The 14,496-nt window shown below is 39.0% G+C and overlaps 1 protein-coding gene across 1 annotated transcript in view; it reads left to right on the forward strand.

Annotated features, from left to right (window-relative positions):
• KCNH8 (potassium voltage-gated channel subfamily H member 8) overlaps positions 1-14,496 on the forward strand; it is a 384,704-nt gene that overhangs the window by 345,939 nt on the left and 24,269 nt on the right. Inside the window, exons 13-15 of the mRNA XM_004603820.2 lie at positions 2,309-2,667; positions 5,131-5,237; positions 7,885-7,961. Coding sequence (XP_004603877.2) covers positions 2,309-2,667; positions 5,131-5,237; positions 7,885-7,961 — 543 coding nt within the window. The remainder of the gene's footprint in view (positions 1-2,308; positions 2,668-5,130; positions 5,238-7,884; positions 7,962-14,496) is intronic.

Here is a 14,496-nt window from a genome sequence, read left to right on the forward strand (position 1 = left end):
AGCATTTGTCAAGAAGAGAATGAAGGGATGGATCAAGAGAAGAATCTGTGGTTAAATTTTATGAAAATGAATCCACCTATACAAAAAATTCACCTACCATGGGTGAATCCACCTACACTAGAGAAACAGCCATTTCTTATTAGATGGCCTGAAAAAAGTCACTAATACTCGTGTACAGAGACTATTGTGGGTTGAGATATTTAATAATCTAAGAGGTTCAGTCCTGTATCCAAATGTGGTATACTGTACAATTCACTCTTGCTGTAAGTATTGTTAACTGCATTACTCAAAGAAGTCAGTATCTACTCAAGTTATCCAAGGCATCAAATTTCCATGACAAACTCAAAGCATGAAGTTCTAACATGTTTGTAGAAGTGAGATCTTTGTATCATTAGTTACAGAAGTAAGTAAGTAGACAGACGTTATGACCCAGAGAATTGTATTAGAGCTAATGGAGCCTCCTTGAAACAAAGGAATGATTGAATTGTCAGTGTAAATATAAACAGAAGTCCAATTAGAGAATACACACTCACTGTTTTTCACTTCTTTGATAAGTTTGCCCTGTTGAGTCTTTAGCTGGTGAGATAATCCTTCTGTTCTACAGTGCTAATATACAAATGTTCCACTTCAATTCCACGTGGGCCCAACTTTGATTCAAAGCACAGAATTTCTAAATGCGTAAAGCAAATATAAGGAAAATCATGATTGTTTCACTAAATAACTACGACTTCATTTGTTAAAGTTATCTATAATTGGAAAGATGAGCCAATAGTATCATTTTTCAAGAAATGTTGAGCTATTAATATTTTAAAAAACAAAACAAAAATACCACCAACTTCAATTTCATGGGGAAACTGGTCATTTCATTTAACAGCTATGGCTAAACTGAAAAGATTCTTGCACCCTAGTTCAAGTTCATTTTGGAGGTCATATTTACTTAAATAAAATCTATGTATGTCAATGTGCCAATAGTGTATTAAAATGAAGGTTTAGCCAAAATAGTGTATGATATTTAGATATTTTACTTGGACCTTTTACATTTGTTACATTATTTTATTAGAAACTACTGATGAGCAGGTGTACCTTGTCGTACTTTTCAGAAAATAACTTGATATTTTGGAGCAAAACTGCCATGTCTGGAACAGAACAAGAAATAGGCTTGATTAGCCGCTAATGAGGCTAGTCTTTGCTGTCCTCTTCAAACTGCCCCTCTATCATCAATTAAATTGTTCTTTCCACAGGACAGTGGGTAAACGTGCTTGCCTTATAGGCAGCTGACCCAGGTTTGATCCCCAAGACCACATATGTTCCCTGAGCACCATCAGGAGTGATCCCCAAGTTCAGAGTCAGGATTTAGCCTGAGCGCCACCAGCAGTGCCCCCTCTACACACCAAAAAATTGTTCTTTCCCACCCCATCTTGCTTCATCTTATCCTATGTGGTTGAAGAATCCAATCAAAAAGTACATTGTTCGGGACTGGAGTGATAGCACAGCGGGTAGGGCGTTTGCCTTGCATGAGGTCGATCCAGATTCGATTCCCAGCATCCCATACGGTCCCCCGAGCACCACCAGAAGTAATTCCTGAGTGCAAATACAGGAGTAACCCCTGTGCATTGCCAGGTGTGACCCAAAAAGAAAAAAAAAAAGTACGTTGGTCCTATGACTTAGTTTGGCAAGTATTTGCCTTGTTTGGGCAAGAATGTCTTCTTGTTTCAAGATTCTTCTTGGGGAATATAAAATAGTTTGCCATATTGGTTAGCCTAACTTCTTGAGAGAACAACTTGGACAGGAAGCAGTGGTTGTATCTGAGGATACTTGTGATTTTTTTTCGTGTGCATGATCTAAAATAGGAAAGGTTTTTATTCTCAGGGCTAATATAATTTTGCTCTTGGGTCTCCTTATAAAATACCACTGAACACCTTTAAACTTTAAAAGCCCATGACCTTCCATTAAAATCAAGGTGTCTGTATTCCTAAGAGCTCAACATCATATACTGTTACAAATGACAGATTGATGAAAGGTAAAGGCAAACCTGATAAATGTACCTTTCACACAGTTCCTCATGAAGAAAGATTAAAAGACCAAAGGGAGGTTTGACAGGAGAATACTAGGAAAGTGGAAAGGGTGAACCCAGAGAACATCAAAGTGAGGAGTCTTAACACCTGGATAAATAATAGAACTCTCTAGGGGATTTGACTTGAGCCGGTGGGACCTCCATCATTAACGGTATACTCTTTTAGCATTTTTGAGTTGACTTTTTGTTTTTCATTTTTCAATCTGTGCTAATCTGTCTTATCCACTGATTTAGTCAGAGCCAAAGGGAAATGGCAGCATCAAGAAGAGACTCCCATCCATTGTGGAAGATGAAGAGGAGGAGGAGGATGGGGAAGAAGAGGAAACAGCCTCTCTATCTCCTATCTACACAAGAGGATCCTCTTTTTCACGCAATAAGAAGCCTGGCAGTAATAAAAGCTACCTAGGGTTAAGTCTGAAACAACTAGCCTCAGGAACAGTGCCATTTCATTCACCTATCAGAGTCTCAAGTTCAAATTCTCCCAAAACCAAACAAGAAACTGATCCTCCCAATCATGGGAAAAGGAAAGAGAAGAACTTGAAATTGCAGCTTTCAACTTTGAATAGTGCTGGGCCCCCAGACCTCAGTCCAAGGTAAGGAGACCTAATGTATAATTCTTCCCAAGGGAAAGTGATTGCCTCTTATTGATATTCACACCAAGTTAATAGGTTCTTTGACCTTTATGAGCTTTTCAACTGCAATTTCCTAGTCTGTATTTTTCAGTTTTTCGATTTTTTAATAACTTTTGACTCTATAGACGTGTGTAAGGTAGAAAATTAGTTTTAGGGGCCGGAGCGATAGCACAGCGGGTAGGGCGTTTGCCTTGCACGCGGCCGACCCGGGTTCGATCCCCGGCATCCCATATGGTCCCCCAAGCACTGCCAGGAGTAATTCCTGAGTGCAAAAGCCAGGAGTAACCCCTGAGCATCGCTGGGTGTGACCCAAAAAGCAAAAATAAAAAAAAAGAAAATTAGTTTTAGTTATTATTTTAAAAAGGTTCATTACATGCTCAGAATTCCTTCTTGGCTCTTTCCATCCATTTATCTCTTCCAATTAATATAAATGTATATCTATACATTGTAATCTCATAGTTTTAAGTGGAAATAAGGCAGATGCAACAAAATCTATCAGTTAGCCTCTTGACATTTGATTTTACCATATATTTCATGGAACAATGATTAAAATTATAAGACAAATGAAGTCTTGATTTTTATTTTCTATGCTATTTACTTCATTGTGCTGAATGAACAAACTTTGGTTTTATTTCTGGTGTTTGCAAGAGGTGAAATGGTGCTATCATAATTTTTCATTCTTAAAAATTCACTTAAGGATCAACTAAAGGTTTTGAGAGTAAAAATCTTGACCTAAAAAATATAGGAGAGGCTAGGTGCATAACAGTTGAATGATCAGTAGAAATAGGGTGACAGAGGCATGGGGTAACTTACTAAATGCTTCCTGTTTCATGTCCTCTGTTCGGTCATTTCATAGTCACTAGGCGTTCAGTCTCCTCAGGAATCCATTAAAGTATTTAAAACTCTTTACTGTAAAATTGTAGCAGGTAAAACTTGAAGGTTAAGTATTTTCAAAATTGCAAGGAATAGGTTCTGAATACAATGTATATTTAGTTACTTTAAAAAACACAATATAGGGGGCCAGAGCGATAGCACAGCTGGTAGGGCGTTTGCCTTGCACGCGGCGGACCCGGGTTCTATCCCCGGCATCCAATATGGTCCCCTAAGCACCGCCAGGAGTAATTCCTGAGTGCAAAGCCAGGAGTAACCCCTGAGCATCGCTGGGTGTGACCCCCCCCCAAAAAAAACCCACAATATATCATTTAGAGATAACATTAAGAAAATACTAACTTATTTTTAACAAAATAGGTGAGCATTCATGTTTAAAAATTAATTTAGAGATTGAAATTTAAAAACATTGTTTAATTATTCTTCCTGATGTTTTACTTAAATAAAACAACTGGAAAATGTGTGATAGATGGAAAAGAAATTTTTCTGTAGAACTTATCTTGTGCATATAAAAATATTTTTGTTTTATAGATTTTTTTAAAAAGTCTTGAGCATATGTATAAAAAAATCTTAGCAATTGTTGTAGATTTCATGTGATTTTTATTTTCTGATGTTTTTAGCTTTCCATGTACAGTTTCTACAATAGACATGTATTTTTTAAATATAATGAATAGGTTATATCATATATACCAAAAAAAAAGACTACCTGAAGTTCTAATTGTAATTTAAAACATGATTATTCACTTTTCATTTCAGAGTTTTCTTAAAATTCAGAATAAAGATGTCATCAAAGTTATTTTCTATTATAATATTGTCATTGGGTGAAGACATTTTAACTCTAGAGTGATTTTAAATAAATTTCACAAAATAAATTAGATAGTGTACGGTTTTGAATCTGAGAACAGAGTCTAAGCATTGCTCTCAGTAGAAATATCAGCTAAATTGTGAGCAGCTATACAGGTAATTTTTAATTACCTAACATCTATATTTTGCAAAAGTAAAACCTAAACTTAATTTTAGTAATATATTTTATTTTAATCAATATTCCTCAAATCTTGTTATTTTAAACGTAAATAAAAACCAGTAATGAAATCTATTTTTACGGAAACCTCCAAAATCCAATTTGCATTTTATACTTACAATTCATCTCACTTTTCACTAAACACATTGCTGATGTTGGCGACGCACCACATTACTGATGTTCAATAAGCATAAGAACAAATGATTGCTTAGAGCTCAAGAAGCAGTGCAAAGATTAAGCCAACCCTGGTTTGATGCTTTGCACTACATGTGGTGCCCCATCAGAAGTGCTCCTGAGCAGAAAGTCTGGAATAAGCCACGAGCACCACTATATGTGATCCAAAAACCAGAATAGTTTCTTTAAAAAAAAATTCTATTTTAAAAAAAAATAACTAGTATATTAGATGGCACTGCCTGGACTATTTAAATTTTAGGACAATATTTTTCAGTCTTCTAGATATACCAGATTACAGAAATTTAAATATACAACTAACTAGTTTCCTTTATTTTAAAAAGGATTGTTGATGGAATTGAAGACGGAAACAGCAGTGAAGAAAGTCAGACTTTTGATTTTGGCTCAGAACGAATCAAGCCGGAGCCCAGAATTTCTCCTCCTCTTGGAGGTAAACTTTCTATGAGTCATATTTCTTTTAAACTGTTAGTATCTATCATAGATATTTTTATGACTTTTCATTTCTCAGAATATTTTTATGCAGTATGACTGTATCAATGCCACAAGTGCTTAGCGTCTCTCCAGTATTATATCATTTGTAGTTGTTCCTCTGTCCCAGCTGACACCCTGCCATTTACCAGCCCAGATAAACGGCATTTGGGGAGACTAAAACTTCTATTATTTCTCGCAGGATAGCCATGTTCCCCACTATAATTTCAGATTAATTTATAAAGTCGTTATCCGACAGAAGTGTTCTCTAGGATTTGGTTGTTCTCTATAGGAAATATTGTTATATTTCGCTAATTTACTTGGTCAAAGATTAACTTGCAATTTGTCAGACAACAACTTCAGAAGGATGTTAGTGTTGGTCATGATGAGCTTATACACAGCACTTACCTCTTGCGAAGGTAGCACCGTAGCACTGTCGTCCCATTGTTCATCGGTTTGCTCAAGTGGGCACCAGTAACATCTCCATTGTGAAACTTGTTACTGTTTTGGGCATATCAAATACACCATGGGTAGTTTGCCAGGCTGTGCCGTGCGGATGGGATACTCTCGGTAGCTTGCCAGGCTCTCCAAGAGGGACAGAGGAATCGAACCTAGGTTGGCCACATGCAAGGCAAATGCCCTATCCACTGTGCTATCGTTCATGTAAATGAGATCCCAACCCAAATTTTTGTCTCTCTTCCTTTCCTGAGTTCATTGCTCATGAAAAGTCATGTCAATATAATGAACATTAAAAATAACAAAGAAATTGTAAGGAAAATATACATGTAATTAGAAAAGAGCAAAAAATTAATACATGTTTAAGTGTGCATATTCAGACCAAATACTTGTAGACAAACCAATAGATTTTCTAAAAGTCAACAATTTCCCAGCAGCTCCCTCATACCCTTCCTACTCAGCTCTGAGATTGTCTCCTGTTGAGAGTTTCTCCAAGGGTAAGAGCAAGGGTGGGGGGGAGGGAGAAGAGACTTTTAAAGGCGAAATTGGGGAGAGTATGTTGCCAGTATTCCATCTCACTTAACAATCCTATCTCCAGCAATTCTCTTCAAGTGAGTAAATAGAAGGGAGTTCGTGAGAATTCTTGGTGAGTACAATGTGAAGGAAGATGGAGACAGAGAAAGGAAAGTAGATCTCAAACCTCAATCCTGATTCCTTAATTCGATTTAATTATTGATCTTCTTACTCTGGGGGCACAAAAATGTCACTACCGTCAAACAAGTACAGTTCACATGGAACCTGATGGTGGTTCCAGATTCCATATGAATTTTTCTTTGTTGGTTCTCCTGAGTCTGGAGATAATGCATAAAACCTCACCAAGCCTTCCACCATTTTTTAAATGATCATCCACAAAGTTTCTCCCTTTTTCTATGTCTACTCCTATACTGTTCTATTCATGCAGTGCTTTTCCTTGACTCTATTCCTAAATATCACTCAGTTCTACGGCTTCTTATCTTTACTGATACAGTCTTTCTTTATCACATTCATATTTTGCATGCATTTCTAACAAAAATCTCTTCTTTGACCTCACATAAAAAAATTCACAAGTGAATTTTTTGACATTGAAATTTATTACTACTTAGAAAAAGAACAAAGGGAAAATACTATTACTATTCTGCTCCCATGCATAAAACCCTAAGTATTTGTCCTTAGGAAAAAATCAATACCTCTTGCATAGTTTTTTTTAGGAAAAAGATGCCTTTTTCCTGCTAGGCTCCATAAAAGTCAATTATATTTTGTCTGTTCATTATTGTCTCCTAAAGGATGAGAGTCCTTTTGTATAAAATCTCTGCTTTCTTATGAAATGATTGGATTTGCTTTGAAAAAATATTCTGTAAAATAAGCTTTATTACTCTGCTTCTTTAGGTTGCTTTGAGTGACTTTTTCTCCCCCAAATAAACTTCCCATATACAATTGACCAGAATTAGGATAATAAGATGTTCATATCACAAAATATATATAAATATATAAGTAAAGGAAAAGCTTTTCCACTCCAATTATCAATGAGTCATCTGTTCTTTTTGTCCCTGTCAGAAATAAATGTATTTGGAAGAGTAGCATAGTGAAAAAATAAAGACGAGAGAATCAGAAAATGGGAGAAATTACCATTTAGAGCAACACAACACCCTGCAGTGAAGATTAGCAACTGAAATAGAGGTGGGAAGGAAATGCTCTCATGGGTACAGGAATCAATATGTGGAAATTAAAGAGCTAAGGAAAAGAACATCACTTTTCTATGACTTGGGCACTAGCTATGATATATTTTTAGATGGTCAAAGAGAAAATGTGCCATCATTGTGTGCATGATAGCGATTATGTGAGGGAGAAGGGGGAATTTTCCATGGGCACATCTTATCACTGTGATCACAGTCACCACTATGATGCTTTCCTAACTGCGAAGAAATATGTTAGGCATCATCCAGAAGAACACTCAAAACTTGTCCAATCTCAGGGATTCTGAGCCTAAAATACACAAGCATTAGAAAAGGTTCAAAGTAGAAGCATGGGCTTTTCCATTATTCTAGTTGATCCTATCTTCACATGTTAGACTGATTCTTAAAGAACTCATTATCTGTCCATGTGTTACTTTTCAGACCCAGAGATTGGAACTGCTGTTCTATTCATCAAAGCAGAGGAAACCAAGCAACAGATTAACAAACTCAACAGTGAGGTACATAATTTTTTCTTTCTTTGGTCATTCTAAGGTGATAAGAAGTGATACGAATCCTAATTACCAGAAGAAGCAATGTAATTATAGTAATAGAAAGTATGCTCTCTGGGTGAGACTAGCAAGGTTGAATTCCTGGTCAGTGTCATGTATGACCTGTTATTGCTACTTAATCCTTTCTCAAGCTCTAGAAGGGGATAATGATTACTTTGACTTCATGGACCATTGTGAAATTACATGAGATAAAGTAAATCATTTAGCACAAAAAGCACTAACTAAATGATTATTGAGACAAGAAGATGGTTCAATGGTTAAGGGATGCATGAGACTACCTTGAGTACTAGCCCAAGCACCACATGTCTTCCTGACCAATACTAGGGGTGGACCTGGTGGCCTCCTAGGACTGCTGGGTGGCCCTGGTGTTCCTTGACACTCCAAGACCTGAGGAGCAAGCATTCTGAGGCCCTATCATTGACCGACCAACTCAGTTTGACAAATATTCAGTGAGCGGCCCTGGGTCCCCTCATACCACTTGGGAGGAGAAAGAAAGAAAGAAAGAAAGAAAGAAAGAAAGAAAGAAAGAAAGAAAGAAAGAAAGAAAGAAAGAAAGAAAGAAAGAAAGAAAGAAAGAAAGAAAGAAAGAAAGAAAGAAAGAAAGAAAGAAAGAAAGAAAGAAAGAAAGGGTGGGAGGGAGGGAGGGTGGGGACGGGAGGGAGGGTGGGCAGGAGGGAGGGAGGGAATCATTATAACTAGTGTCATAAATATATTGATAATCCATTTAATTGGTGCTTTTACCTTTTCAGTCATTTTAAATTTTAGGGAGTTAAAGCAGAATCATTATTAGTGCAGACCATTTGAAATTAATCAATTAGGGTAGCCAGATGGCCGGAAACTTCACTTCTTTCTGTAATACATATTTCCTGTATAATTTTGAACACTTGTACTTACTTTGGCAGCACAAAAACTAAAATGTTGAACACTTTTTTTCTTTGGATCTTCTTCTAATCTATCCGTGTCAAATGCTCACAACATTTAACAGGTTTACTTAAGTATATATTACATTTCATAAAACACATGTGTTTAGGTATGCAGTTCAATGATTTTAGAAACTTTATTCTAGATAATTCGTAGGCTCTAGGGAGTGATAAAGCAACTATTTTTCTTTTGTTTTTGTTTGGTTCGGGTGGCATACCCCACTGTGCTCAGGAATCACTTCTAGCAGTGCTTGGGAGATCATATATGATGCCAGGTATGAAACAGAGTCAGGCCACCTGCAAAAAAGTTTCTGACTCTCTATACTATCTCACCAGTCTGTGATTTTTGTAACTTATTGCGTGCCTCAATTATGATGACATTAGTTTTAGAATATTCTTAAGACAGTCTTCAAGAATGGATCTATCTTTGGTGACCTTCAGAGAAAGTCTAAAGGAAAGATAATTGGGCAGGCACAGATAGTATAATTGAACCCTCTTCCAGCACTAGATTTTAAGAAATCCTGGCAAAAATATATAGAAAATTTTACTGATACTTTAAAAAAATTATTTTATGTATTCATAATTACTTCCTAATTGTCTTTAATAATGGAAGATCAGGTAGTTTGTTACAAGTTCCAAAGTCTTTTCTTAAATCTTTATTTCTTCAACTTAGTGTTTGTGTTCTACTTCTCTCTCTCCTGGTACACATACACTCTCTGGAAACGAGATCATTGCTCACAACTTGTAAGGTGAATGAGCAGAGAGTAGAAAAACTAGCTGGACTTAGAGTCCTAAAATTACAAGAACTAGAGATTAGCCTAATAAACTCCATTTTAAAATCCACACAGGGCTGGAGTGATAGCACGGTAGGTAGGACATTTGCACGCGGCTGACCGGGTTCAATTCCTAGAATCCCATAAGGTCCCCCAAGCACCACAAGGAGTAATTCCTGAGTGCAAAGCCAGGAATAACCCCTGTGCATAGCCAGGTGTGACCCAAAAAGAAAAGAAAAGAAATCCACACACGAAAAATAAACCGAGTGTCTTGTTGGGCAACTCGACAGTAATCTTGTAGTAAATGAGTTCACTTGTATCACTTGTCATCCCGTTGATCTTCGATTTACTTGAGCAGGAGCCAGTAATGTTTCGATTCATCCCTGTCATTTGCTAGTGTAGGCCAATGGTATCTGCTTGCTCCAGGAACACAAAGAGCCTCAAACCATTCACTGAGGGCTATGAGGAAGAAGTCTGACCATCTCGTAGGTGGACAGCCATGCGATCTTTTGATGTCCTGTGGAATCCAGTCAGTAACAGCTCTAGTTCATCGGTCATCGCTAAATCGCATTATGTGTCTGGCCTATCTAATTTATGACGCCTTGGCAAATGAGACAGCATCCTTGATTCTTGATCATCTACAGAGGTCGGAACTCCAGATTCCTTCTCTCAATTGAGTGAAATGTGATACTCCAACCATAGTTCTTTTGATCCCTCTTTGGGATATCCAAATAGCGTCCTCATCCTGTTTGAGTTGGCCCAGGTCTCTGAGGCGTATGTTAGTGCAGGAAGAACAGTGGAATTTAAAAGATGTGCCCAGAGCCAAAGGTTCTTCATCCTCTTAACCACTTTTTCGATGTTCTTGAAGGCATTCCACACAGCTCTCTTCCTCCTGCGCAGTTCTAACGCCAAGTCATTTCTCATGTTGCGTTCTCAACCCAGGTACACATAGCTGCTGCATTCAGAGAAGCTCATTCTGTTGAGAGCAAATGGAACATCAGGGACTAGTTCTTTTTTCATGAACATTGTTTTGGTGAGATTCAGCTATAGTCCGACCTTTCAACACTCACGGTCAAAGTTGGCCAGCATTTGTGCCAAGTGGCGAATGTTTGGTGTTATTAGAATGATGTCATCAGTGGAGCAGAGGTGGTGTAGTTGCCGACCATCTATCTTCACTCCCATTCCTTCCCATTCCAGTCATCACATGACATTCTCGAGGGTGGCACTGAAGAGTTTCGGTGAAATGGTATCACCCTGCTGAACCCCTCTCTATAAATCAATGATCACTTCCTTGTAGAATGTGAGATACTGGTTGTGAATCCGTAATACAGCTCGTGGAGGATCTTGATGTACTGAGTTTGAACGCCCTGTTTGGCTAGGGCTTCAATGACCGCTTCAGTCTCAACAGACTGAAAGGCCTTCTTTAAATCGATGAACACTAGACAGAGCAGCATCTTGAACTCTCGCAAAACTTCAATGAGCTTGGTCACTGTGTGGATACGGTCAATCATACTAAACCTTTTTGGAACCAGCTTGCTCACATGGTTGTCCTTCATCTAGTGTTCTGCATATTCTATTGAGGATTACTCTAGTGAACAACTTGTAGACGACGGACAACAGGCAGATTGGGCGATAGTTGTCAATGTCATGGATGTCTCCCTTCTTGTACAGTAGAACGGTCCTGCTGGTTTTCCATTGGGATGTAACCTTGCATACGGACAGGTAGCATGTGAAGAGCCGAGCCAGTGTATTGATGAGTACTGACAGCAGATTCCTCAGGTGTTTGAGTCTGAACTTGTCTGGACCAGGTGCTGTATGAGTCTTTACCAATGAAATGGCGTGTCTAATTTCGGAAGGGAGGATGTTGGGAATGACATATCTATCTATCCTGTGGAATTTGGTATGTGGGCAGGTGGATGTGGCTGTCCAAGAGATCCGAGTAGAAATCGTGAATAATCCTCTCCATTGCCCTTCTGGAAGATGTGATAGATCCATCAGGATGTTGAAGGGCAGTCATTTTGCTCTTGTAGTTGGCAAAGGACAGGCGAGCATTGCGAATACTTTTCCCAGCTTCTGCCGCATCGGCCAACACTCCTGCTCCTCTCTTTGAGGTCTTCCTTTATCACTTCTCTACACAGCTTTGGGAGCTCAGAAGTTAGCTTGTGATTGCCTGAGGCTCATGCCAAACCACGTTGGCAAATGAGCTCGAGAGTTTCCGAAGACAGGCATCTGTTTGTGGCTTTCCCACTCTCAGCATTCCTCGTGCATTCATGGAGTTGGTGAACCAGTAGATCATATTCCTTGTCGATGTTGTCAATGACAGCATCTTCCCACATTGCCGCAATAGTGACAAAGAGCTCCCAGTTGGTGGTCATCCTGTGAGTTCTCTTCTTAAACTTAAACTTTGCAGTCCTTTCTCCCCACTCTGTGAAGTAGAATTTTGCACGAAGGAGACAGTGGTCCGATCCTGTTTGGAATTTTGGGACAATAGCGACATCAGTCAGGCAAAACCTTCGATTGAATATGATGTGGTCAGTTTTGTTGTGGAACTGTCCACCAGGAGACTCCTATGTCCAGCGTTTGGATTCGTCCTTCTGGAACCGTGAGTTACCATGTATTGTCCTGGTCGACATGATGAACTCAGACAGTCTCTCACCCTGTTCGTTCCATTCTAGGCCATGGGTCCCAAAATGGAGTTCTTCAGGTGACCTGCTCAGTCCTATCTTGGCATTAAAATCACCGACAATGGTCTTGTAGAAGGTGTGGTCTTCTTCTCCAGCTCCATGTAGAACTTCTCAATTTCTTCTTCATCGTAGTTGGATGTTGGTACATAGACGACAAAGATACAAAGTGCCAGCAGTAAGCCACATCCATTTAAGCGTAATCATCTGATTTGGGTTGTTAGGCATTCGAATGAATCAATGCTAATGGCCAAGTTTGTGTTGACAAGGATACCAACGCCACCAACCTCTCTGTTGTTGAATGTTCCGAGGAACAGTTCTTCTCCAGTGTCGAAAATGGCGTGATGTGATCGATGACTTCTCATTTTGATCAGACCAGTGATGTCGTACTTGATCTTCTGTGCTTGCACCTTCAGGTCCTCGATGGATACTTCCGATGCCACCATACATGCATTGAAAGTACAGGCAGTCATTTCGGTCCTTCTTCGTTTTGGCAGTCTAGTTCATCCCTGGGATTTTATCAGCTTCTCCTTGTTCTTTCTTCTTAATGCTGCCAAACTGGGGGCTCTTTCAGTGTTAGGCAAGTTAGGCCCATTTTTGTTACTGTTTTTGGCATATCAAATATGCCACGGGTAGCTTGCCATGGGGACAGGGTACTCTCAGTAGTATGTCGGGCTCTCTGAGAGGGATAGAGGCTTTTAAGGAGGCCTCCAACTGCACTTACGGGTGTTTCCATGATTCACACCAGACTTTAACCCCATCAAATATGGTGCAGAAATTATGGAAAATGGATATTATGAGTCTTATGGTGTGTTGCACGGCTGCAAAGTGGCCTGGAGCATGGTGGTGGTTGGGTAGTGGAGGTAGTGGATGGAGGTCAGCTGATGAGGTATTTATCTGGCGCGGGTAGGGTAGGTCATCTGGGTTTGATCCCTGGGGCACCGGAGATTGGAGGAGGCAGACAGAGGATCTGGTTTCCGGGTCTCGTTGAGTCTGGAGTCCAAGGTCACAAAGTTCTGCTTTACCTGGTTCTGTGGGGCTTCACTCATATGTGAGGTTGGGCCCGAGTGTCCAGAAAGCAGCCTAGAGCGTGGCAGTGACTGGATAGTGGAGGATTTAACTAGTTACTTTCAAATATTATCCCTGGTTAAAAATAAGGATAATACTTTTCTTAATATTTAAAGATCGGCCACCAGAGAGATGGTACAGTGAGTTATGTACTTGCCTTGCACACAGCTGATGAGGGTTTAATTTATAGCTCTCTATATGGCCCCCTGACCCCTGCCAGAGAGATCTCTGAGCAAAGAGCCACCATAAGTGAATCCTGAGAATTCCCAGATGTGGCCCAATTACCCAATTAAGAGAGAATATTTCAGATCACTCACTTACCAAACTCAAATTCTAGACATGGTGCTTGTTCTGGAAAATAAATGTATTTATATCTTCAGTTTTGATTTTCCAAGTTGCAGCTATAAATCTACATGAATTGTCTTTGACACTACAAGACCATAGTTGGTATATTAAAATATGCAGCTATTTTAATGAAAAACAACTTATAATAAAAAAATTCCGTGTGATTCTTTTTATCTTTACATATAGTGAAATTAAAAAGCAAGATAAAATATTCTTCCCTGAGAATGTTTTTTCTTTATAGGAAAATATCTCATTTCTCCATGGTTTCAACTTAAGCAAGAAATCTACTTTCTCTTCCTTAAGCATTAACTTAAGTATTAACTTAAGTTAAAGAAGTAGAACAGAGGATAGAACACTTCGTTTTCTTGAATTCTGGTGACCTGGTTTGTCCCTGGCACCTAATATGTTCTTCAGAACCAGTCCAAGAATAAGCACTGAGCATAGCTAAGTGTGGCCCAAAAGGAGGGAAGGAAGGAAGGAAGGAAGGAAGGAAGGAAGGAAGGAAGGAAGGAAGGAAGGAAGGAAGGAAGGAAGGAAGGAAGGAAGGAATCAAGGAAGGAAGGAAGGAAGGAAAGAAGGAAGGAAGGAAGGAAGGAAGGAAGGAAGGAAGGAAGGAAGGAAGGAAGGAAGGAAGGAAGGAAGGAAACAAGGAAGGAAGGAAGGAAGGAAGGAAGGAAGGAAGGAAGGAAGGAAGGAA

This window comes from Sorex araneus, chromosome 4 (genome assembly GCF_027595985.1).
Source record: "Sorex araneus isolate mSorAra2 chromosome 4, mSorAra2.pri, whole genome shotgun sequence".
Taxonomy (NCBI): domain Eukaryota; kingdom Metazoa; phylum Chordata; class Mammalia; order Eulipotyphla; family Soricidae; genus Sorex; species Sorex araneus.